This window comes from Condylura cristata, unplaced genomic scaffold, assembly GCF_000260355.1.
Source record: "Condylura cristata isolate star-nosed mole 26May11 unplaced genomic scaffold, ConCri1.0 scaffold00001, whole genome shotgun sequence".
Lineage (NCBI taxonomy): Eukaryota > Metazoa > Chordata > Mammalia > Eulipotyphla > Talpidae > Condylura > Condylura cristata.
Window position 1 is genome coordinate 27,822,414 of NW_004567102.1, and position 26,514 is coordinate 27,848,927.

Sequence of the window (26,514 nt, forward strand, 5' to 3'; positions counted from 1 at the left end):
TCCAGATATTAGTGACACTACCCAGTATTTTTCTTTCTTCTCTGGCTTATTTCACTTAGTATATCCATTTCTTTATAATTTAGTGTCAGTGATGTAATAAATTTATAATCAGAATCAAAGTAGATTGATCTAGAGCTAGGAGTATTTCTAGAGGTTTAAGAGTATTTAAAACAAAGATGAAGAAAATAGTGTACAAATTTGTAGCTCCAGGAAATGTTTCTGACTCTAAAATTATAGTGAAAGATCGTAGTTTTATTATGAAAAAGTGTTAAGATTTTTATATGTTATCATTTCAACAAAAAAAGTATCTTTGTAAATATTATTTTATTATATAAAAATAGCTTTGAGTACATACCTCTCTTTTTTCATATCAATAAAACTTAGATGTACTTGTGACTTCAGATAAACCAAAATTTGTGAGTGGCAAGTTAGAACACTATTCTAATATGCACCTGAAGCTCAAGGTTCTGCGAGTTTAGTGCTCACAGTGAATTAGTCATCCATAAGTGCAAAAGACTAATACACATCATCAACATTATTACTATTATCATCATCATCATTATCATTATTGTTACCTAATTCAACCAGAAACTATTTTGGTAGTTTTTCATATATATCTTCTTAGCTGATACATTTTGAGGTATATTTTAACTTCATTAGCTTCAGGTTATTGACTTCAACATTTTAACTGATAATGCTTTTTTATCAGTGTACATAGTTTTTAAGGATGCAGTGTATTTCCATGTTATTTTAATACTTAAAATTTTAATACTTAAAATGCTTGACTTAAAAACTGTTTTCAGAACCTTAAAATAATAGAACAAATAAAACCTCTTACTGTGTTTAAAATTAACACCTTAATCATTCTATTAATGTAACTCTAATTTCTTCTGCAAATAAGGAAATTTGTATAGTTTCCCTTATTTCTCACTTGTTACTGAGCAGCAGTGATTTTCTAATAGGAAACTTTCAAGTGGTTTTATTTCAAAATGAGTGAATCTTTATCTGTTCATAGTATTGCTAGAATGAAGAAATTGCAGACTTGTTGACTTCCAAAATGCTCAGTAGTTGCCCTGTAGATGCAGAGTTAATATAGAACTGCTTGTAAATTCAGTGGGTTAGTTATTTTAGTTTGTTCCGTAGTGTCCTTATCATCTATGCTTTTCAGAATTGTCCTGTATTTCAGTGAATGAAATGTACACATACTATAATTCTTAAAATAATTGTTTAGTAGCTGTAGTCATACACATGGATATTCTGCAAAATGATAAATGCATGCACAGTTTTAATTGCATAAATCCATCTTCACAGTGCATGTGAACATTTCTTGTTTAGGTAGATGCTATTCAAATTTAATTTTCTCCAAACCTATGAGGAAACAGGTGATAGAGATTTACTTATTCCAATTGTAGCCATGTAGATAGTCCAACAGAATATATATAAATATACTTGTATGCCTTGATTCTAAAAAAATGAAAATATTATATGTAGGATATTGTTATACTTTTCTCTAAAGCAGAATATATTGTGTTTTCAATTTATTATAGAATAGTCTTAATTGATATTATCTTATTAATGTTAATTTTATACTTTCACAGAATTATAATAACTTCAAAAAAACAGTTTACCAGTTTACTTAGGAAATTACCCTAATTTAGTTATTAAGGAAGAAATGACAGTAGTACAAAAAATAGATTTAATAATTACCTATAGTTATATTAGTGCTTTTTATGAATCTTCACACTTTTAAAAGTGAGAACAATTAAAAATTGAACTTAAAAATTTTATATTTGAAAACACCTCCACTTTTCTGGTTATTATTCTTGCTTTGACATAACAATAACTTATTTGGTTTTATACCTTATATTTAAAGATACCTTTATAAATCTTAAAGAATTTATTTGCATCCTGTGACACAGAAAATATAAGACTAAAATCTTACAACCAAATCATAAATAATGTAAACAAGGTTAATTCATAAAAAACATATTATGAATATTACATTGTAAAGAAAAACCTCTGGATTTTTGATTCTTGAAAGTCTAAATCAAAACTATATCCTTATGTGAGTCTCCCTCGTGGTTCATGTGTCAGTGCTATCAAGCTATTGCCAGTTAGTGTGGCATGAGTTCAATCCCCAGCCAGGGAGCTAACCCACATGCCACAGCAGACCTCTCCTGTCTGGCCTGCTGCTCCCCTCAGCAGTGTATTTCAGATCTGCCTGTTCTGCTCCCCACTCTTATCTCTGGTGAATCTTTTTACCACTCCCACCTCCCACCCCCACACACACACCTTGGGCCTGCACCTGAGTTCTTGTATGCATAAATAAAAATTGAAAACATATCCTTATAAGCAATATAAAATGGTACAAAAATTAATAAAGCCTGTTAAAACCCAAAATAAGTTGGATGTGATAGAAACACTATCACTTAGTTTTGTTCACTTCTGGTTAGAAACCCCTCCAATAAATAGCAAATCATTCAAAGTCACTGGGTGGCAGGCAGAGTGGGCAAAGAACTAAAGATGTGGGGAACTTATAGTGGTATATTCACCAAATAATTAAGTCCTATATTACCTTGAATTAGTTATTTAAATTTTCTGAGACTATTTACTCATCTGGAAACTTAGGTGGTTTTAGACAGACTAGCTGATTTCCAATGTCCCTAAGACTAAAAAATTGAATATTTGCTGAATTTTTGTATTTTGATAAATATACTTTGACCCAATAATAATGACTGACAGTTATTATAAGCAATTATTTGTTATTTTATATTTTGTGAAAAGCTCATTAAACGGTGTGGTTTTATTTCTAAACTTATGTGATTTGGCGTATACTGAAATGTATAGCCCTTATGTAGATTTTTACTTACAAATTTTTTAGAATTTCAGTTTCTAGGATAATACTTTAGATATTGCCTTTTTTTTTTTTTTTTTTAAAGATTTATTTATTTATTCGTACAGAACTGGGGTACAGGCCAGAGGGGCAGGGGCTGTGGGAGGATTCACCGAGACAGAACAGGGAGCAGAACAGGATGAAAGACAAAGAACATTGCTGAGGGGAGCAGCGGGTGGGTCAGGTGTTCGAACTCAGGCGGAAGTGGCTTTGGTTTCTCAGTGCAGTGCTTTAACCCGCTGCGCCACCTGGGAGGGCCTAGATATTGCCTTTTTAACTACTACCCATTTAGAAACAACTACTGAGTACTTACTGTGTATTCAACTTTGATGTTATGGTGACAACTTCTGACTGCAGGAATCTTAGCGTGATAGAAGAACTTAGAGTGATTTCAATAGTATAGCTTTTGAATACAGGCCATCATTCTAACCATCCTTGTTTTTACACACCACAACCCTTCATTTATAATAGAAAATAGCTGTGTTTAAATAATATATTCACAGCTATAACTTAGTATTGAGGTAGAAAAGACATTATAATTGTCTCTACTCTGAGCTTGCTTTACTCTGAATATCACAGTCAAGTTTTTATCATTTTAACTCAATTTGAGAAGAACTGTAAAGACATAGTCTCTATGGAAGTCCTTAGAAAGATCTAACTAAGGACAAAGAGGATCTTTAAAAGCAAATGTTCTATGTGTGAACCTCTGCATAAATATTTGTCATTCAATTCTGGAGCACTGACTCTGAGTTTGATAATCTTCTAGAAGAATACTAGTCTTTATGTTCAAGAAACAAATATGTTATTGTTTAAAATAATCCTTTTAGAACACTTACCTTTGCTATTTTTAATAATGCTATAACTACAACAAATCTTTGTTTTGTGTCATTTGTAAAAAGTACAAATGCTGTCATAAATGCTGTAATTTTGAAATATTTGCAATTAACAGACCCTTGAGGTGGTAGTAGTAGTACTTTTGCCATTTTGCTGGTGAAACAAAAAGAGACCCAGAGAGGTAAATTAATTTGACAAAATTTAGACAGATGGGCAGCTTAAACCTAGACAATAGAGTCTATGCTTTTAGCGGCCATGTTCTACTATGTCTTGTGCTACTGATGTAACATGTTCATTGCTATTGAGATTATGGACACTAATGTCCATATTTAACATGTAATGACTGTGAGTAGAGGACATTTCCTAAGCACCAATCTCCTTATTCCTAAAAAAAAAAAAAAAAAAATTAAAGAGTAGAACCTATCTCAATGAATTGACAAAATTAGGTGAGACAGGTGTGTAAGCTAGCAATCAGCAAGTTCTTTGTAAATGTAGATTTTATTAGTACTATCATCTTCATCTGTATCATCATCATCGTTGAGATGATATATGGAAAAGGAGCTTAGAGTTTTTGGGGTGTTTGGAAATACTCGTTTTACATGAATTCTGTTAGGTCTAGAAAGATTCATAAGAATTGATAAAGTTAGGACAAGTTTTAAAAATGGATATAGTCCTTTTTGGTGCAAAGCAAGAAAGTTCATATGAAGGTCTACCAGATTCTGTACAACCCTCAAATCTATCCTTTATAGGCTCCTTACTTCACCTTGAATGTACCAAGCACACCCTGCTTTAGGCCTTTGGATTTGCCTTTTCTTTAAATATGCACAAGGCTAATTCCTTCATCCAGGTCTTTGCTAAAAGTTACCAATTTCATGAGTTCTAAGTACTCTACTGAAAATTTCAATCTGCCCTTATCCTAAAACTCCCACCTCACCCCTAGATTTCTGGTCTTCTCTGGTTTGGTTTTCAGTATTAGCATTTATTGCCTTTCAACATACTATAAGATACTCATTTAAGGGTTTTCCATTGTTTTTGATTATGTTTATCTTGTACCAATAAAATGTAAATTGCATAAAGTTGGTGTTGTTTTGTTCACAAACAAATCCCTTCACCTAGAATGGTGCCTAGCATCTATATATAAACTAAAAGATATTGGTTCAAGAAATGAGTGAGTGAATGAAAACCCTTAATAACAACTTGTTTTATGAATTGGCCTGAAACTGTGCTCATATTCTATTCTTACTCTCTGAATATGAGAAAAAGAAACATACATTACCCTTGGGACCACGCATAAATTTTCCATAATATACTATATTTTATGTGAAACTCAAATATTTACTAGGCCTACAGACCTTCTTGCTCTGTTTCTCCTCCTTTCTTCCACAACCCCTAATAAGTGTAGTCCTTTCCTTTCAGGAACAGATTTCCACCAGCAACCATCTCCCACTAATTTCAGCCATATGTTATGTACAAGTGTGATTCCTTCTCCTGACCTTAGAACCAACAATCAATAAACTCTCCCTTAATATCACATAGCTTTTTTCTCATTTTTCCCCAGATCTGTACCAGATTTTAGGTATTTTTCACTCTTTAAAGGTGCACTCAAAAGTTATGAATCAGACAACCTCTCAGTCTCTGTGTTGGGCACTATGTAACAGCTTGGGAGCCAGACAAAGTTGTATTCTAATTCCAGCTCTGACATTTAGTGACTTAGTGGCCTTGCCTGAGCTTGTTTCCTCACCTGGACAATGAAGATCACATCTACTTAGAGGGTAGTCATAAAAGTTAAATAAGTCACTGTCTTCTATGCTCAGCATAGAGTCATCCTTAATTGTTTCCCTTTCTCCAACTGCTAATTCAGGAAAGTGATAAGTGAGAGATGTCTCCCATCTGTGTCTCATTTCTGTTTTCATCTCAATGAGGTCAGAACAACAGAAGACCAAAGAACACCCTCTTGAAATCCCAAATTGGAGGGGTAACATAGTATATACTACCCATTCTTTGTAGTAACAAAAAATATAGGAAGAGAGGAACAACCCCAGAAATGCATATACCCTGTGAAGCAGATTGTACTCTGATATGTTTCTAGTGTCATAGGGATTGACACATACTAGACTACTCAGGTGGTATTTGTGGCATTTATCTGTAATGACAGAAATTTGTTGCCTTAATTTTGTTAGATAGGAGGGATATCATCAAAGTATACACAGATTTTGTAAGGAATCAATTACTGACATGAAAATACAAAATTCCTGAGATAAAAATGCACATTATCTTTTATGTTTTTTTCTTTTTTTTAAATAAGCTTGTTCCTGGATCACAGTGTTGTATATTTAAAAAATATATTAATCCAGGGCTTCTGTGGTTGTCCTGAGAGTTAAGTCTCTGTGCTATCACTGCTAGGGCCTGAGGTTCGATCTCTGACCAGGGAGGTGACCCACATAGCACAGCAGACCTCTCCTGCCTTGCCCACTGCTGCCCTTAGCAGTGTATTTCAGTAGATCTGCCTCTTCTGTTCCTCACTGTGTCACTGGTGGATCCTCTCATCCACCTTACCCTTGGCCTACACCCCAGTTCTTCAACACAAATATATATATATATATAAAACTTTTTTTTAGAGTGTATATCTAGATATCAATATGTAGATATAGATACATATATGTGTAAATCCTGGCACATTTTTGGTGGTATAGGCATGTATAAGAAGACGATAAGCTCTTATTCCAGATACTCCATGTACATATGTACTTTTGAATAAAGACTAATCTGGGAACTTCATTAGTTTTGGATTTATTATGTGATTATCTAGAATTTACATTAATTGAAAATCCATCTTTATGATAATTTAAAAATAATGTTAATATTTGATTTAACAAACTTTTGCTTATGTCTTAATATTTTACTCTGGTAATTTTCCTCATAAGAAGGAGGGGAGAAAAAAGAAAAATTATTTGTAGTTCCAAATTTGTACTTGTACATGTGAGGGCATTTCACCCTTTTGTGGTCTTTCAGCACTTAAATCATTACTATCATCACATTTATCATTCCTATATTTCCCCATTGAATTTGTTTACTCATTGGAAAAGGCAAAGTTGCTCAGCAAGGATTCATAGTAGATCATTACTATAGAATGACTTGTCTAGACTTATACAATGTTGGCTTCATGTGTCTCCTGTTGGGCAACTTGTATCTTCCATACAGTACTAATTCTGATTTTTAATTTATTTTTTTATTTTTATTTTAGAAAGTACTAACTGACAAAACCATTTAGGTAATATAGTTACCATTTTTCATATCTTGCTTTGATCATTGTATGATAGTACTATAGCTTTATTCATCATATATTTTGTATTTCTTTAACATTTCATTCCACAGGCACTCCAGAAAGTCTGAAAGATCTAGCATCCAAAAACAGACTAGGAAAGGCACTGCCTCTGATGCAGAAAGGTAGGCTTGGTGTTGTGCTGTGCAGCCATCTTCTGTTTTACAAATATAGTTCAAGGGTTCCTCACTCTTATATTACATGATCAGTTTTCAAAACACAAATGTGATATTTCAAGATACTCATCTAAATAAGTCTCCTCTATGGGAAGCATACAAAAACACAGAAGGGTAACTTGAAGGCAGCCCTAAATCTTAGGGCTTCAAGAAAATTGCATGTATTTCTCTAAGCGGATTGTCTGCTATTTTCTATAGACATATTAAGATCATTTTAATATTGCCAGTGAATACATGACCTGAAATATGCTAATATTTTGAATATTTGTTATTTATCTGAACGATGTCATCTTTCAAAGAACGTCCTTTCTACAAATGGGTGATCTAAGGTTCTATTTCTATAGTGAAATCAAAGATATTTGCTGAATTAGTATGAGGATTATAAGGAATTGCTGAACTTTTGTATTTAGGTGCAAGATATTGACATTTCCATAACTATAAAAAATACCTAAAATCCAATGAACATATGTTCAGCCATCCAACAATTCTTAATATTATATAGGGTGACAGATTTAAATAAATAAGTACATTCAGTTGCCATAGTTGTTATGGAGCTACCATCAGGTACAGTAAGAATACATGGAAGATTGAGACAGACTAGATTAGGAAATGTTTCATAAACAGTAAAATAAAATCCAGATATTATAAGTAGATGTAAAAATTAGAGCATTCCACAAGAAGGAATCACTGTGAGAAAATTGAGACTTGTAATATCCTCTTGAACTGGAGAAATATGTACCAATTTAAGGGGAAAAAAAAAGAATGGAATTCAGGAGATGCAAGACATTGCTGAAAGTAAAAGTGGAAAATCCTTAGAGTATATAGTATAAATGACCTTGCAGGACATTCTACAGAATTTCAACTTCTTTATTCATGCAGGAGCCATTGGTAGACCTTAAAAATGGTTGTAGATAACTGCTCTTTAGTTTCAAAACCATGTCTCCCTTTGACATTTGGAAGGTGGATTGAAAGATCCAAGGTTAGGCCTTCCATGATGATGCAATGGGTTAGGAAGTGTGAGTTCAATCCTCGGCTCTGGAGGTGACTCTCATGACATCACATACCTCTCCTATCTCGCCTGCTGCTCTCCTCAGCAGTGCACTTCATTGATAGGCCTGTTCTGCTCCCCACTCTGTCTCTGGTGAATCCTCTCACCACCCCTGCACCTCTGACCTGTACCCCAGTTCTGTATGCATGAATAAATAAAGTTAAGTAAATCTTAAAAGAAAAAAAAGAAAGGAAGATCCAAGGTTAGATGCAAGGCTAGATGTTAGCCTATCACAGTAGGCACAGTCATGATAGAAACTGTACAATTTGGTGATTCTTTCAGTTAATAAATAGGTTGGCACACTATGTACTAAGCTTAAAAGTATAAATAGTGACCATCAAAAAGGAAAGCTTCCCAGAGGATATTACTTCTGACCTGAATTCAAACACAATGGCTAGGTTTTAGCTGGCATCAAGGATTGTGGTAGGGCAAGATAGCATTTATCCCTGGTTAATGGTCTTTGGAAGTATTAACTGTATATCTTAATTTAGAGGAGCAGGAATCCATGACATTCATAAAACTGTTTAGTAAAGATTCACTTTTGCAAAGGAGTGTGACTCTGGGGAGGATGTGGAACAGGTGTGTTAGCAATTTTTAGATAACTAGATGACCTGTAATGAAACAATACTGTTTTACTTTTCATTTACTGTCATCTCAGTCAACTGCAATTATTTCATGAGCACTGTAAATGACTTTAAGTTTCTTAGACAAGGTCTTAATTTTCAGTCATTACTAATAGGCCTTCTGCCTCATGCACTTTGATTTCAATTATTTTAACATGATTGAAATTTTTTATTCCATTCAGGCATCTTAAATCATGCAGTGATAACTACTTGAGTGACTACTGTGTACAGCTGGGTATTTAGGATATATTAATGAACAGATATTTTTAACAATAGTTATCTTGGATAAAATACTGGACAATCCAAATTTATCTGAGTACACCTACTTCTAAATGAGAGATATTTGGGTATCTTTTCTCTGTAGTGCTGAAAGTATCTGTTGGTAAACATAAATCTTCTTCCTCCAAATAAGAATAACAAAGATTGGTTTTACTCCAGTGCCAAACGTTTGTTCCTCAGGACTAATTTACATGTTTTGCTTTTAGGATTTACTCTTCCCTTTACATATTTCACTTTTAGGTTTTAATATAAAAAAACTCAAGTTTTTAGTGTGTAGATTTGTTTGGATATAATTAAAGTTCTTTATTAATTTTTATTGAAGTATAAATTACATGCCTAGATTATAAGTGAGTTTTTGAATAGATTGTTACAAAAGGAGAAATGACCTAGAATTTCTCAATTTTCATTAGCTTTCATTTCGTAAGGTACCTTAAGTCAATAGGTGAAGTATGGTCACATTATGAATGCTACTCTAATTCTTGACTTTTAGGACTTAACTTTCCCAAGAGAGTCATGCCACACACTGGCATTCCTTTGCTGTGTAATAATCAGAATTTTGAAGCCCCTTTGTTAGTCTCTACAAATTTGACCTTATGAGGAATAAATAGCCTTGTAAGGCAATATTTTGAAAGATACACTAACCAGTTATACATTGAAGACAGGCAGATCTAATTTCTGCTTTTGTGCCTTGCTATTAAAAACAATGCTCCAGAACACCAGTTTTAGGTGAAGAGAATAGATATGAACTCAGTGGTAATTATAAATATTTAGGGATAGATTTAGACATTCTTAGATTTGATGTAGAATTTTGCTGAGTTGTTTTGTTTGTAACAATTTGTGAGAACGTAGAATGTTCATTAAATGACGTTTTCTGTCATTTAGGACAAAATGACAGGACAAAAATGACGTTTGTACCTACAAACTATCAGTAGAAAATTTGCTTAGTGTTGCCAATTTGATAGGCATTAAAGGAAGCAAGTATAGGAGCTTGACAGTGGAAATCCTGCCTTTGACATGTAAATTTATTGTCTTCTTTGAAGTCACTCTGTGATCTTCATTTTTCCATCTATAAAATAGGAAAAAATAACTTCTCAGAGATATTATGATAGTACATGTTACAAATATATACACATACATTCATTGCCTAGTATGTTTAGATAATTCTGTATTGATGGTCACAAAGAATGGTTGTTACTATCATTTTAATTATCTTTAATTTTTAATTATCTTTAATTAACTTCCTGATCCATCTTTTAATATGATAGTTCTTAATCTCATTCTTTTTACATCCTTAAATTTTTAGATCATTTCATTGAAAAGATCTAGCCTGGATATCCTAGATTTTGTCAACATTTCATTCCCATCTCTTAGAATTTCTTGAATATTTCTCCTTTCCTTTTCTCTGAAATAGACTCTACTTAACCCCATTATATTTCATCTACAAAACTTTTCTCTCTTCAAATTCTACATTGTCACTCTCCATTTTCTCTCCTTTAAATCATACTACTGCCACAACCCTTAGCAAAAAGTGGTTTCTATACTTCCTCTTTAGTCTGTGCTTTCATACTTGCTACAGTTTGATGGGTGGTAGGAATTGTTTTTGTTATTGAGGGACTTTTAGTTTGCATTAAAATAAAACAGGTCTTGTGCTAAATGATTAACCACAAACAAAACTATGTGACTTACTGCAAGCCTGTAACTTGAGAGATAGGAAAACAGATACTTTTGAGCTGTGTAATGTTCAGGGAGGAAGCCATTTATTTACCCCGAAGGTATTAGCTAGCTATCTGTCTGTCTGTCTGTCTATCTATCTATTGCCATTTTATTTAGTGGCAACAAAAAGTCCACCTAAATTATTCACATATTCACAATATATTTAAGTTGTCCTTCCAGTGCTCATGAATTACGTTAAGGGACAGAGAAGATAATGATATTTCAAGATACATAAAATTTCTTAGTATTGGGGTGAAAATTATTCAGTTTTGAAACCACATTTGAAAGTGCATTTTGAACAAGGCATGCTTAAAGTTTATTCTATTAAAGAGTAATAACTAAAATCCTATTTATCTTATTGTTGGAAAGGACTTGCTCACATAATTCTTTCCAGATAGGTTGAAAAGTCAAATCAGAATGAATGTACACTTTTAATATATATTGTCCATTCAGATTCAGTTTTGTTTTTGTTTTTTATAATAGGAAATCAAGCTTGGGTTTGAGATCTGCATTAGGGTCTGCTAAAGCATTTATCTATAACTCTGGAAAATGAACATTTATTAAATATCTAAGCTTTTGTCTTCAAGGCTCTGACACTTTCCCATTTTATTTTTCTGCATAGGGGGTATTTCATGAATAAAAATAACTGTGAAAATTACTTTACCTAAAAGAAAAATTGTTAATCCTAGTTCAAATAGCATAAGGCTCTAAACAATTGATGTACTTTTTGTGATCAGTATATGTTCTTTTTCTCCCATACATAATAGGTGAACTTTACAGCCTTATTTTTTAAAAGTGTAAGATGTTAATTCATTGTTTCTGTCACTGGGGAAATAATTCATATTAGTTACTTTAAATGTGCATTTGTTATATAAAACTTGCATTGAAAAATGAAAAAGGCAAACGCATATATTTGTTTTAAACAAATGTATATGTTAACATAAATTTTTTAAACCTCAACCCTTAATTTGTAGACAAGCTTCAAGAATTTTGAAGGTTATATTAATATTATTGTCAACATATGGACAGATAACTTTTCATATATTTTTATATCTTAGATGACATGGTCTATTCATAGGTCAGTCTGCATTTAGTCTGTTCAGTAATTAAGCATTCTCTCATATTTTAACTTATTGTTCAGCTTAAACTAACCTCATAAGACATTTCTCTTTTGCTATTTATTTGGTTTAGACTTACTTGTTTCAGGGTAAAAATATAACTATTATAAAATTTACAGAGGTCTACATTTCATTATTTCATCTTAAAGGCAAATGTGGGAATTATTCCTATATTCGGTGTTCTAACTATGGTCACAATCAAGATATTTTTATTGAACTCTTGTTCCCTATGTTCTAAGCACCAGAGAAATTGCTCAGTAAAGACAGGAGAAAGAAATATCTGCTCTTGGGGAACTTACAGGGCCTTTTACATTGGATGAATCTAGATTAGTCCTCCAAATCCTACACGGCATGCTCATTTTACAATAACTTGTGAAGTTGATGTGAATTCCATTTCAGTAATTACATGAGTTTCCTCTGGTTTTTAAAGTCACTGTCTATAGGAGTAACCAACTCTTCCTTGGACAAATATGTTGGTATCAAAGTTAATGTGAATCTGCTGACTCAAGATCTTTTTTGACCCTAATGTTTTAGGGTTCTCCCACCATGTGTTTCTAGAAGGGGATACGCAGCCCCAAGAGCAACTGATCATCCAGTCTTTAGGGGAAAACATCCCACTCGCTCAAGGTCGAGTGAGCACTCTAGTGTCAGAACACTGTGTTCTATCCACCACCTTGCCCCAGGAGGGTCGGCGCCACCTTCTCCACTTCTGACAAGGTCGCTATTCAGTGTCCAGCCCAGCATTCATGTCCTGCCTCTGGGTGTCGGTGTGGTGTTGTACCTTCCTGAGCACTCGATGCTTTCACTCATTCTGACACCATGATTTTTAATCCTTTCTTTGTGACACTAAAACCTCTCCCACATCCTCTATTAACTTGCATCTATCTTCACTGTGCTGATGGTATCTATAATTCCTGCCAATTAGCTATCATTGAAAATTAAAGTTGGCTGTGTTATGTCCTTCCATCCGTTTGTGGCATTTTCATATATGATTTTTTTAATCATGTGAAAAATTCTTTATAAGAAATTACCTAGAGCTGAATATGTATTTGCTTAAAAAGTGTAAGAGGGACTAAAAGCAAAAACTTTCATCTATATTCAGGAAAACCTTAGGGTGTTTTAATTTTCTAAATTAAAAAGAAAAAAAAGTTCACAGGAGGTGAGCATACTCCTGTGCAATGTTAATGTAGCTGCACACTTTTAAGACATTTTATTTGTAATTTTGTTCCCATCCCAGTGTTAAAATCAGTATATGTTCAAGGTGATATTTTAAAAATATCTTTTTTATATATATCTAAAAATACCTATCACCACGTGAATGGTTGTTTCTAAACTCTGTAACTAGAACTATTCTTATCAGTTTTTAAAAATACTAGGTACAGTACTGATTTAATAGTAGCAGTCTAGAGAATAGTCTTTCTAGACTAATTTATCAATAAAGATCATAAGATCCAGAAGCTATAATTAGATATTGGTTTAGCACTACCCAAAATAAATAACAATGGAAAGTCACAACTCATAGAAAGTTGATAAAAGGAAGATTCCAGTTCTGTTTTTTTAAGACTTCAGTTTTTAGTACTGTGTGACAGATATTTAGCACCTTTTGTATTATTCCTTTGCATTTGATTTTGCTTCCAAAGGCCCAGTTTCAGGGGGTTAGTCTGTTGTCAGGCACCACTAGAATTTCATCATTTCATATCCCCCCTCTTTGTTTTTTGCCCACAGAATGCATCGACAAGGAAGCCCAACCCGCTCTCCTCCCACAGACACATCCTTCAGCAGTCGAAGAGGAAGACAACTCCCACAAGTGCCAGTGAGAAGCGGCAGTATAGAACAAGGTATCCAATAAAAAAAGAGACCATTGTCCAAAATATTGGATTTGGAAAACAACTCTTTTATGCTCCTTTTATTAAATGAGTAGTATTTTTTGACTATATGTAGTTTTTTCAATCCTAAATATTTGTTTCGTAGAATTTTATTTTCAACACCTATTTATAACGGCTCATGGCACATACACTGTTCTTGCTGAGTGAGTGAGTGAGTGAGTGAGTGAGTGAGTGAGTGAATGAATTGAGTAAGTGAGCAGATGAATCTTGGATGCTCAATTAAGAAAATGACTTGAACTTGAAAAGCATCTTTTTCAAAGGACAAAAATAAAATTTTTTAACTTTCGTAACATAGTATTCTATGTACTAGAATACTTTAATTCTAAATTATTCTTAAACACTTGATCATATTGAGGTCTTTATATGAGGTCTTTAATGTATTTTAACTTGCAATATGCTATGTTTTTAGTAAAGCCACACTTTAGTGGAATGTTAGCAGTCTGTTACTCAGTTTCCCTTATTTTAAGCTTGTGCATATTGTGTTTTTTTTTTTATGAAGGAGATAGAGAAACAGATAAATGTGGTATCTTTGAGAACAGAAATTGAATTCACTGAACTACCAGGGAATGAGTTAAATACTGGGTTTAAAACAGTCACTGTTTTTTTTTTTTTCTTTTTTTTTAATGTGACCAAGTGTGCTAACCCATTTCTCAGTAAAAATTTGTTATTGGTGTATGTTGTTACATAAGTCTTATCAGGGATTTTTTGCAAATTCACTATAAATGCAATAGCCTTATATTTAAAACATGTATTGAAAATCACCTCTATGAAAAACTGAAACGTTAACATTTTGTTTTTTTCAACAGTGTTGTTTATCGCTGATGTAAAACCTGTGTTTCATTCTATATTGAGGGTGCTGGGTATGCGTTTCACTCAATTAATTGAAGTGCTTTACTGAACATATCACAGAAATATTAAAGAAACAAGAAGATAACTCTGTTGTTTCAAAGACTGAAATGGCAGTTTGTAGGCAGAATACTTGGTTTGGAAAAATAGATTTTAAGTAGCATCACCTTACTAATAAAGACATGCGGCTGCAGTAAATCAGGATTTGTGTTATTTTTAAAAAGCATATATGCAATTGATCTACCACATTTTAATATTCAGTATTTTCTAAAGGTATTTATCAGGGAAATCATTCTGTGTGAAACTCTGGCTTTCTTTTCTAAAACAGCAATTCATTGAAATTATCAATTCATGCTTTCTTTTACTCCTGGGAACATTTTGAGAAGATAATATATCATTAATGTTATTAAGACTAGCAATAGCCATGATGAAAATGTTACATTTTACTTTTAAAAAATAAAATTTGATGATGATTAAATTATTTATTAATTAACTCCTGTTGCACAACTCAAATAACTACCAGTATTGATGTTTAGATACAAACTTACAAACTCAGTTTACAGACCATGTTTTGCTAAAGACTAATATCTAAAAGGTTACATATTCCCAAATTCTTTGCATTTCCTCTAGTTACTACAGCACTCTGTAGATTCAAAAGCATATAAGGGCACTTACTGTCATAGTATGAGATTAGTTATTCTATTTCTGTTTAAATAAGAATTGCTTCTACAAAATCAATCAGATTGTATACTGAATAAAAAAACTCATTCTGTTGTTAATGTGAACATTACTGTTTATGACATTTATATTCACAGTTGTCTTTCAGAAAAATCATAGGATTGAATTGAGGTGGGAAGAAAGGAATGACTGACGATGAAATTGATGGAGATATTTTGATATTTAATATCACAGATACACTTGTAAATTACTTCTTGTTATTTGAGTTCCTGAAATTTATAACCTAAGAATAATAGATACAGCACTTTGAAAGTACCACAACTAATATGTATTGTATCTAATTATCATGTTCTAATTAAAATAGGTCTGATTTACTTTATGATTCACTGTGCTTTGGGACTTTGGGAGATGATGATACTGTCCACCAATCATCTTATTATGGATCTATTTCAAACTGAACAAACATTGCTTTCTTTGTGTGTTCTGAAATTTGTTTTAAAGTAAACTACTAATTGGACTTGCAAGTTAGAATTTTGCCTACTCTATTCAAGGTTGATTTCACTGTATTTCCTTAGGACTATCAAATTATGTTGTATTTTTTTCTTTTGATATTATTTGTTAAACTTTAGTTCTATTTTCTATGAAGATAAATGCTGACAAGCAGTTTATTTGCATAAGCCTCTTTTGCCCTTGACTTCTTTCTAGTCTTCCTTTTGTTTATTTTTAATAAAGGGTAGTTCTCTTTAAAAAATAAATAACTAACTTCTGAAAAGCAATTGACTGACAAAAGCAAATATTTTGAATGGTTTTGACTTCTAGATGATAATACAACTTGATAATCTTATAAAATAAATTTATTTATACAAGTTACTATGTGCATATTGATTTTAGGCTGCAAACCAGGACCATTAGACAGCTACACTAAATGAATTGTTTCCCTTTAATTCAGTGCTACTTCTCTCTCTTTGTACTATAAATCAATATACATTATTTAAAGACATGCGTCATTTGAAAATACATATTTACTTAATTTTTGTGAAAAAGAAGGGTGACTACAGTACAAATTTTGAGGTAAAGTTACTGAAAAATAACCTTAAAGTTTGAATAATGCAAACAGTTTGTGGTAATCAGGAACACAGACATCTAAGAAATGTCCCTAGTTATGTTTCAGTGTTATATTCCAATATAGCTCTTATATGGTCTAAGTCTGAATACAATATAATTGGTGTTTTATTAGTTTTCTGAAACCAACCTAATGTTTTTTGTGTGCTTGTTCTGCTGAATGTCTTTTAAAGAAGTGTTCAAAGGTCATAAACTATACTTGGTGTGTCAATAAGGTTTTATGTGTTATTTTATTACATCTGCTATGTAAAACTCTAATGATATCCCTCCCTTCTGAAATATCTAGACAGACCTAAATTATCTCACAGTAAATAATGTAGTAATAGGGAGGAAGATATAAATCCTCATAAAATGTCTAAGTATAGTCTGCATAAACAATTTCACCTTGAGATATCTTAATATAATTAACTTGAGAAGAAAGAAAGGATTGCCTGAGTTAGAGTATTTTTTCCATGTGGAAAATGTGAAGTAAATGATTGCTATTATGTAATGCTTCAGATTTCCTAATTTCTATCATTCTTGAAATAATAAAATTTTTATTTGTGGATAATAGGTGTATTAACTACATTTACAGTAAAAACTCATAGTGGACCTAAAAGAAAATATTTAAGAATTGGTGATAAATACATGAGTTCTTAAAATGCAAGAAAAAATACCATATTTTTCAAATGCCAAACATTTTAATTTCCCAGTGGTTCTGTTTTTATTTAAAATCTTTAGATCATTGAAATCATTCTTTCTTTGATTAATTTTAGTGGCATATTTAAAATTTCTTCATAGTTTGTCATTGCTGTTTACCATGCCACATTACTATATGTTACACATTTTTATTATTCATGCATTGTGTTGTTTGACATTTCTGTGTCTAACTATAAATTTGCTGATTTCTTTCTTTTGTTTCCATCATTATGTGCATTTAATTCATTGAAGAACAAGAAAAATATAACTCTTCCACAAAAGGTAAATATTAATGTAACTTTTTAAACTATTTAATATTGTTCCTTTTCTGAGTTATGAACTGTATTTACTGAAATAACAAAGAAAATCATTTAACAGTTTTTGTCTGAAATTATTCCATACGGCATTTAGTATTCTTTTATGATGTAAGCAGTTCATATCAGAGGAAGAGATTACCTTACAATTAAGTGTATTTTTTGCTTCAAAATTTATTTACTCACCTGACAACTGTTATCTTTGGAAAATAAGATAACTCTATTTCATTTGTTTGTATTCTCCTCCTCTCATAGATAGTTTAGTACTTATTATTTGTTCAGGTAACATTTGGTGTAAAAGAGTAGGAAATCCCTGGACTTTTCCCCAATGAGATAATCAATAAATTTGGTGCATATTTGTCCCCTACTGTGTCATGCAGCTGCCTAAATATTAACCCTCTTATTCTATTCAGTATTGTTTTTAATATTACAATCTTCTCTTCTTGAGAGAGTTGAAGGAAGAACTATTTGGCCTACTGTGTTGACATATTGCTGATTCAACCTTACTGTCTTTTGTGTCACATTTGAAATTTGTAACTTGAGAGTCAGCTAGCTGCAGACTTCATTCAATTCCCATATGCCACCCACAACATTTCCTACTCAAAGCCATTGTTAACCTGTTAATTAAATACTGAACATGATTTTTCAGTCTAATGTTGATAATACGTTTATATAATCCTAAACAATTTAATAAAAGTACATTTTCCCAGTATTTCAATGTGGGCTAATGATTGGATTGATTTGTTGCCCATAACAATGGTAAATGTATTCCTGCTAGTAGCCTCCTCCCTATTTTATGAGTGATGGAACTCAGGTCTCAGAGAGAAAGACATTTTCCATTGACACTGCTGATGAGTAGTAAACAAGCCAGGTTTCTTGAACTCATTACACTATGCTTTAGTATAATCTATTTTAATAGAAAGAAACTCCAAAGATATGAAAGCTAGCTCCAGATAATATTGAGGCATTTGCTATACATCTCATTTCACATAGAAAAATTAGTAAATAATAATATTCTATTACCCACTTAAGTTTGAATTTATAAAAATATAGTTATGCTTAGATTGTGACACCTCATAACATAGATATCCTGACATAGTGTCTGAAATATTAAGCAATAAACATATATTAATATAACATAATGCATTATTCAGTGAGAACAAGGTGTTTTGGTCTCTAGATTTTGTATAAATTTCTGTCCACCCTACAGTTTTAATTCAGATATAAATAACACAACTTTATATTCGATAGTTAAAAGTAAATACATTTTCCTTTATTTTGAAGAAATTTTCTTGAATTTGTAAAACATATTTTAGTACAATAAAACTATTGAAATTTTATATTGGGAATGTGTCATGACCTGTTTTATACAAAAGAAAGAAAAATATAATTATCTTTCACTTATTGTTCTTTCATATATGTAATTACTCAACAAAAGCCAAAATTACTTAAAAAAAAAAAAACCTTCAAGTGGTATAACTTAAAGTTTATGTGACATATGCATTATGGCCTCTTCACATCTCATGTCTGATGATTATCTTTTTATTTTTACTTGGTCATTGTCTCCTGACTGAATTATGCTTCACAGAAAGCACCAAAGAGGGACATCCCAAATGTATCCAAGTCAGGAAGAAAGCAGCTGGTACTGTCTGTCCTCTGAGATCAAAGGGAGGACAAATTCACCAGGAAAAAGCCCAGGACAAATAATAAACAGTTCAAGAATTGTCTTGAAAGTGTAACCTCAGGCTCAGATACCCATAACTTTTTTTTTTTTTTTTTTTGAACATAGAAACCCTGGGAGAACTGGGAGCTGTACTGTAAGCTGTTTTTTTTTTTTTTTTTTTTTTTTTTTCTGAAAGTGATTACATTGGAGAATTAGCTTACCTTGATTGTTCCCTGGGTAAATGAGGACTGTGACATTTCATTTCATTCTTAGCCGACAGACAGGATAAAGGACTGGTAGTGAGGGTTTGTTTTGGATTAATCATAAAATTACCTGTAAGACAATCATTCTAGTTTACCAAAGACTAAAATGTTTCCCAAGATGTATGACTTCCAGCATTAAAACTAGGATCATTCCAGAGAACTTGAGAGATTGGTCAATCTTCATCACCAGAAAACAGTCTATTAATTTTCCAGCACATATTTGTAAAACATTTATTTGTAAATCACATGAAGTTGCAAAATACTGTTAGCATTTTTAATGGTAGATAGAATTATTGAGCTCTTAGCCTTTTTACAACAAATTAACCTAACTATTAATATCCTCATTTTCCAATTGAGAAAGCTCAAGTTTAGAAAGACTGAAAACTTGTCCTATTTTTGGACATTCACATGGTAAGTGGTAGAACAGGGAACTAGTCCAGGAACCTTGTGCTTGACCACTTTCCACGTCAGGCTCTCCAACAAGCAGAATTTACTGGTACTAACTGTGTACATATTGCCAAATAGTTTTGGTAGCAATATGTACGCAGCTGCAAGGAAGGTGCTGTCACAATTGGTTTATAGAAAGTGAGTCATTGGTGTTAGTAGAGTGCCTAAAGTAGCGGCACTGCTGTGAATCAGAATCAGATTTTTACTCAACAGTTCAGTTGTGTCCACTGTCCCCCATCACTGTTATATCCCTCACTCACACCACCAGGCCCTTGGAAAAGCCCACTATTGGCCTTTCTAGTGATCTGGTTTTTTCCCCACTCATATAAATCTTTCAATAACTGGATAATCCTTCAAATTACCATGCATCTTGCAAAAGTAAAACCAATGTATTTAATCCTCAGGATTGAAAAGTTTACTGAAAACCATAAATGTTCATACCTTATATACCTTTTAGCTCGTACCTTAGACACTTTTTACCTCCCTGTTGGTTGAAAGCTGAGTGATCATATCATTGTAGCCCTCACAAACTGATTTATAGGCATATTTTCGATTATTCATTCTAAAAGTAAGCCAATTTTCCCTCTCTGCTACATTTCTTGGACAGTTTTAACGATCCCATGAATGTAGTTTGGGGGCATCGAAATAATGATATAAGAAGATCAAAACAGAACCAGAAATTAAATGACTGCAAGGTGAGAAAAAAATATTATTATCATAATGCATTTCTAATTTATATGCCTTTAAATAGCATGTTTTAAGTTTATTAATTTTTTTTGAGATTTTGGGAAGCAATCTTGAATCATAACAAATCACATATTTTCTTTTCTACAAATAATGCATTTCCTTTATCAAAAAATGTGTAATTTATACAGCTGGAGAATGAAAGACTATCAAAGTTTAAGTGATGAAATTTATTTGAATAGGAACAGAGAATAAATAACATTTTCTTTCTTTTAGTTTTCCTGTTTCACTAATAAAATATATAATGATTGTTATAACCAAGTCAGAGAGCTATTTAAGGATTGCCTTTAGTCAACTGTATTTTAAAGTTGAAAGTTTCTATTTAAAAAAAAAAAAAACACTCAAGTTAGTAAGCTGCAGTTCTTTAAATGTTGGTGAGAACAGTTTGAACACTGAGTAAGGTAAAAGATAGTATTTATGCAACTATTAGCATTAATCATAATTAGGTGCAATTTATACAAAAAATAAAAAGCACTTTGATAATTTACTGTTATATTATTTATAGATGATATTTACACACTTCTTTTAATAGTACACTATGATGGTGAAACACAAAAACACATTATATAATGACTTGCTAAAATGAGTAAACTAAATTGTGTAGCCTGTAGTCATTTGAACTGTCATCAATTAAAAATTTTACTTATATGATTTCTACTGTATTTATATTTTCATTATTATTACACAATATTTTATTTCCTGTTATTGTGTGTGAAGATTTCAAAGGTTCAAATTCTTAATCTTGCAGGACTTTGCTTTCCCTAAACAAATGTTAATGAATGTATAGTCATAAACATTTACAACTCCATTAGCAAAAGTTTACATTTTATGGGCCTCCCTGGTGGCCTAGGGATTAAGTTTTAGCACTTTTCACCTGTGCAACATGAATTTGACTCTCTGCCTGGGAGCTGACACCCATATGGCACATTAGACCTCTAGTCTCCTGCCCCCTGCTCCCCTCAGAAGTGTATTTCAGTTGATATATTTGTTTTGCTCCCCACTCTGTCTCTTGGTGAATCCTGTCACCCCTGCACTTATCGCCTACACCTTAGTTGTTCTATGCATAATTTAAAAAATAACTTATGATTTATCCATTTCTTTTTTGGCAGAAACCCAGAAATATATTGATTATTATTATGCCTCTTCATTAAATTTTGAGTGAAGCATTCCAAAGGGAACAACTTAAAACTGTTGGCTTTGATCCTACTTTCCCACCTTGCTTACTCAAGTGTGATTATATTTACTAGTTAATTATTTTAATAGTTTATTGATAGATTTATTTAATCATTTAATTATTTATTTTTAAATTTCTCAGTATTTATCACTTTTATCAGCCATATCTCCCCTTATAAGAAATCCTCAGTTATGGTAGAAAATAACTACCCCCTTCTTCCTGGGATTTGTAGGAAAGGAGCAGAGGAAAGTAGAAAACAGACAAAGGTCTGGTCACATACAGATTCTTTGATTTTTTTTTCACTTCTAAAAATGGCATTTGCCCCCCTTCATACTGTAATTTCTTTTTGAATTTTATATTTATTGGAGCACTGGTAGTGGACGTGGTGTGTGAACCTCTAACTCCCAAAGATGCTATGATGTAAACCCACCTTACTTCAGTAAACTTATTTTGGAAAAAAAAAAATTGTAAACACTTTCTAAAGAGGGAAGACTAACCACACATTGATGTTGAATATAGCAGTTATGTCACATTAAGCCTTTCATGATTACTCTGTCATCAATGTAATTAAAATAATGAAAACTTACACAGGAATTTTGGTGGAGGGTGACTGAAGTAAGTGCACATATCATTATGGAGGCATGTGATTAACAAATTACAAAGAAAACGAAAACTTAGAGATCATATAGAGAAATGGTTCCTCTGGGTGTTACTTTGTCACCCCTTTAGAGAAGCCTTAAGGACATGGACTACTCTTCAAAGAAATGTCTTCTAAACATAGTAAAACTCACAAAACCTGAATAAAATTTTAATAACTTTTTAACCCTGTGTATCACAACAGAGCTAGATAAAATGGCACATTCTTTTATCTAGAGCCTGTCAAGTACTTCACGAGTATTTACACTCTTCTCTGGGGCTTGGCAGTTTTGATATCTAGAACTCAATATCCTGAGCTTTGTTTTAGATCAACATGTGCAATCAAGAGGTGTACTTTTGGCTTGGTGGCGGTGAGATTTGAGTGACACTGTTATTTGTTTTCATCTATAATCCCATTTCAGATAACCTATACAAAATACAGGTTATCTCTTCTAAAATACACTGAAGGCAGTGATATTTTCATTTAATGTGGATTTATCTGTTGTGCTTTAAGTTTCTCACATTGGTTAGGTATTACCTTTTATTGTTTATATTACTGTAACATTATCCTTATCATCCAAGAATCCCATGAAGGCACAAAGGAAAAGATTTGGAAGATGACTATCCTTGCAAATTCAAATACATTTTATTCTTAAAAAAAAATGTAGACATTACTCCGATAGCCAACATTTTAAACATTCAATTGTTATGTATACATGCTTTGTATGAGGAGTGTGGAGGTCACATAAGTGATATATCAAGGCCACTTTACCACACCGTATAAATCCGAAAACAAGAATGAGCAATAATGTAAAATACAACTGGTAATTTTTCCCCCTTATGATGTATGGTTTTGATAAATTCATACATTAAAAACTGCTGGAAATTAGGTAATAAAACAGAAGAGAAGCTCATTGTAATTTTCTGCTTTTTGAAATGTGAAGAAACTTAGAGCTAATTTATCAATATCCCATTGAAATAATATGGAGTTAGAGACTATAATAGCCAAAAATTATTCTAAGCAGTCTCTTCACTTTACAAATACAAACTCTAAAATGGAGAGATTTATCAGCAACTGAACAAGACAGTGTTGATGAGTGATTGTAGGACTATAACCTATGCCTAGTCATTCCTAATGCTTTTTACTATTTGCTCACATTGCTTTCACATTTATGTAATTTTATCCATATAACTGTCCCCATTCCTCTGAAGTTTAAATATCTGTGAGTACAGACTAACATTGCATTTTTGAATTTTCAAAAGTCAGACCAGCTTTTCATTTTGGCTGTATTTAATTTATATTGCTGTTATAGTCAGCTGATTTTCATCTTTTATTTTCAATCTATTTTTATATTATGTTGGTTCTTATATTTGAGTCTTTCAAAAATACAGTGCTTCAGAAAAATTTTTTCAGTTGATTACTAAAACATTGTTTCATGCAAATACTTCATTCTGTCTGACAAGTCCAGATACGCAGCTACTTATCATTACTCTTTCTGTGACATTGCTGGAATCTACTTTTATTGCTAAACAGCAAAGAAGCAAAGGCATTATTTTTTTCTGTTCATAAAGTGTGATGTCATATTGTAGTTGATTATATAAGTATAATTATTCTGGCAAGATATTGTTATATATCAACTTTGGCACATGTACTAGCTAATTTTGTTAACAAATACAACACTGTTAGACATATTAAAGAAAAAAGCTTATTAATACAGAATTTTTTATTCCTATTATCTTTTACAGTTATTATTCACCTAGAGTACTTGAAAATTTTGCAAGGTTTTACAGTATTTTATCTTTTATTGACTATAAAACACATTTGAAAATTCAGATTCATGTTAATTTCTAAATGCAGAGGGAGAAATATGAAGAATTTGAGAAATTTAAAGATCAGAACAAGTTTGTCTTTATGAAATCATGAGAAATTGCTTAAATTTATTTATGAAAACCTAATATTTAAGTTACATTGGTCCTAAATTACACATAACTCTACACTATTTTTAATTACAAATATTTGATAATTCTAAGGAGTTTTACAAATATATCATTCTCTTTCACTCTACAGAAATTTTTCACTGATGTATTGGTTAGGGAGATTTCAAGGTTTGTAATTAAATCATAGTTTTTACAAATCATAAATGGATAAATCTAGTAAATTATAGGCACAAAAATATTTGCAAATGATGTCAGCTTCATAGGCTCATCAAAGATCATCTTAACAGTCAAAATTAAGATTCCATAAAATAGCACCTGACATGAAATGAGAAGTAATCATTTTAATCTAAATATTTTAGTAATATTTAACAGTGTTCATTAAAATTGTTATAAACTATATGTTATAAATTGGTTTTACTTACATCACCTGATATGCTCAAATCAGTTATTCTTGATGGATTTAGGAGGCAAACAGTAATTTTATATGAATGCATTTAACTTATCCCCTCAGTAATTTCCAGCTTTATACTTAATTATAATGTTGAGTTGATTATTTTTTATATATAGGTTTGTCTGATAAAAATGCCCATTGAAGATAACAGTGAACTATATATATGTGTGTTTGTACATGTATACATATATAAATTTGAGTTAAGAAAATGGATTATGTCAGTGAGTATTTTAGAGAAATTTTTTTAAAAGCACAATTTAGTCAATATCAGTGACATTATTGAACTTATTAAAGTATATAAAGCATAAAATTCCAAGCTAAAATTTTTTAAATAAAATTATGGTGTTAATAATGTCTTAGGTTCTAGAGGGGATAAATAAGTTCCTTATATTCCTATCATACTATCTGTGCTTATTATTGAAATACACTGTATATATTAAAGCTCTTATCTCCTAACTACACTGTGTGAAAATGATACTTTCATTAAAGACTAAATGAAATTGCACCATGATTATATTTAATTTAGAAAGCAAGTGGATAGTTAACTCTGGAGTATGTGGAAGATTTGGAGTTAATTTTTAATCCCACATTTTAAAAAATCTTTTTATAAAGGAATAACTACTGGCATTTAAATGATTTTTGTTGGTTTATAAAGCTCCACCATTCAGAATGTTCATAAAATGTGAACTTAAAGCTAGGATTTGTGGGATAATTAGAAATATTTTATTTCATATTTTAATTTTGTAATTGGCATTAAAGTTCAAATGATATAAAAACAGCTGATCAGTAATTTTTTTTTGAAGTAAGATGTTTAAACTCTCTAGTCTGTGAATATTTTACTTATGGCAATGTACTGAAAGATAATCGTATGGTAAATATTCAGTTATCCTTGTAATGACTACTAAGTATTATGTTACAGTGTAATCATGTATGTTATAGGATAATAGCTTATGTTTCAAATTTGTGATATTCTATTTTGGTTAATAAAGTTGTCTATTTAGATTGACATACCTATAATCCAGAAGTGTTATTTAATCCTACTATATAAAGTCAAAAAATAAAATGTAAAAAATTAAAGAACTTCCAAATTCACACTGAAGTTTCTTTATTGATGTTTATGAACAAATATATTGAAATGTATCTTGTACAAATTATTTCAGAATATACACTAATTTTTATGTTATCAGAAAATGAGAACTACTAAAAAACTGAGAATTGTGTGTTTTCATATTAGTAAGTAAATGATAAACTATTTGCATTTCACATCTATTCTTGCAAACTAAGAGCAATCAATGAATATTGTATAGTATCTATTGCTAATGAGTCAAAGGGGATCTACTGATTTTGAGCATAATGCGGAGATTTTCTTTCTTTGACAGATTAAAATGTGTTAATTTTTAGTTCATAAGAATAGAGGTAGACATTAGCTATTTTCTGGATAGCAAAAATTAAATCGTTGAAAGCATTTGAAGATTTCTTTATGTTACAGCAATCTTCTAATTTAGTTTTAGTTTTGCAAAATAGAAACTTAAATAAAACCATGACATAAACTAAATAATCTAATCTAGAGAAATGAAGTGATGTCCTGACAATATTAAATCATGGCAACTGTTTCAGACTGTTTCAAAGCAGAAGATCCTGGGAAATAGTCCTTTCAGAGTCTAAGTA

At 31.6% G+C, this 26,514-nt stretch overlaps 1 protein-coding gene across 15 annotated transcripts in view; it reads left to right on the plus strand.

The window, feature by feature from the left end:
* The window catches only part of RIMS1 (regulating synaptic membrane exocytosis 1), a 418,725-nt gene that overhangs the window by 306,015 nt on the left and 86,196 nt on the right, over positions 1–26,514 (plus strand). For 7 of the 15 annotated variants that reach the window (XM_012721799.1, XM_012721800.1, XM_012721803.1 and 4 more), the window contains 3 exons: positions 7,103–7,174; positions 13,732–13,844; positions 17,469–17,498. In XM_012721799.1, coding sequence (XP_012577253.1) covers positions 7,103–7,174; positions 13,732–13,844; positions 17,469–17,498 — 215 coding nt within the window. Of the gene's footprint in view, positions 1–7,102; positions 7,175–13,731; positions 13,845–17,468; positions 17,499–20,225; positions 20,599–26,514 lie in introns of those variants that run through there. The other 8 variants (XM_012721804.1, XM_012721818.1, XM_012721860.1 and 5 more) reach the window with 5 other exon arrangements.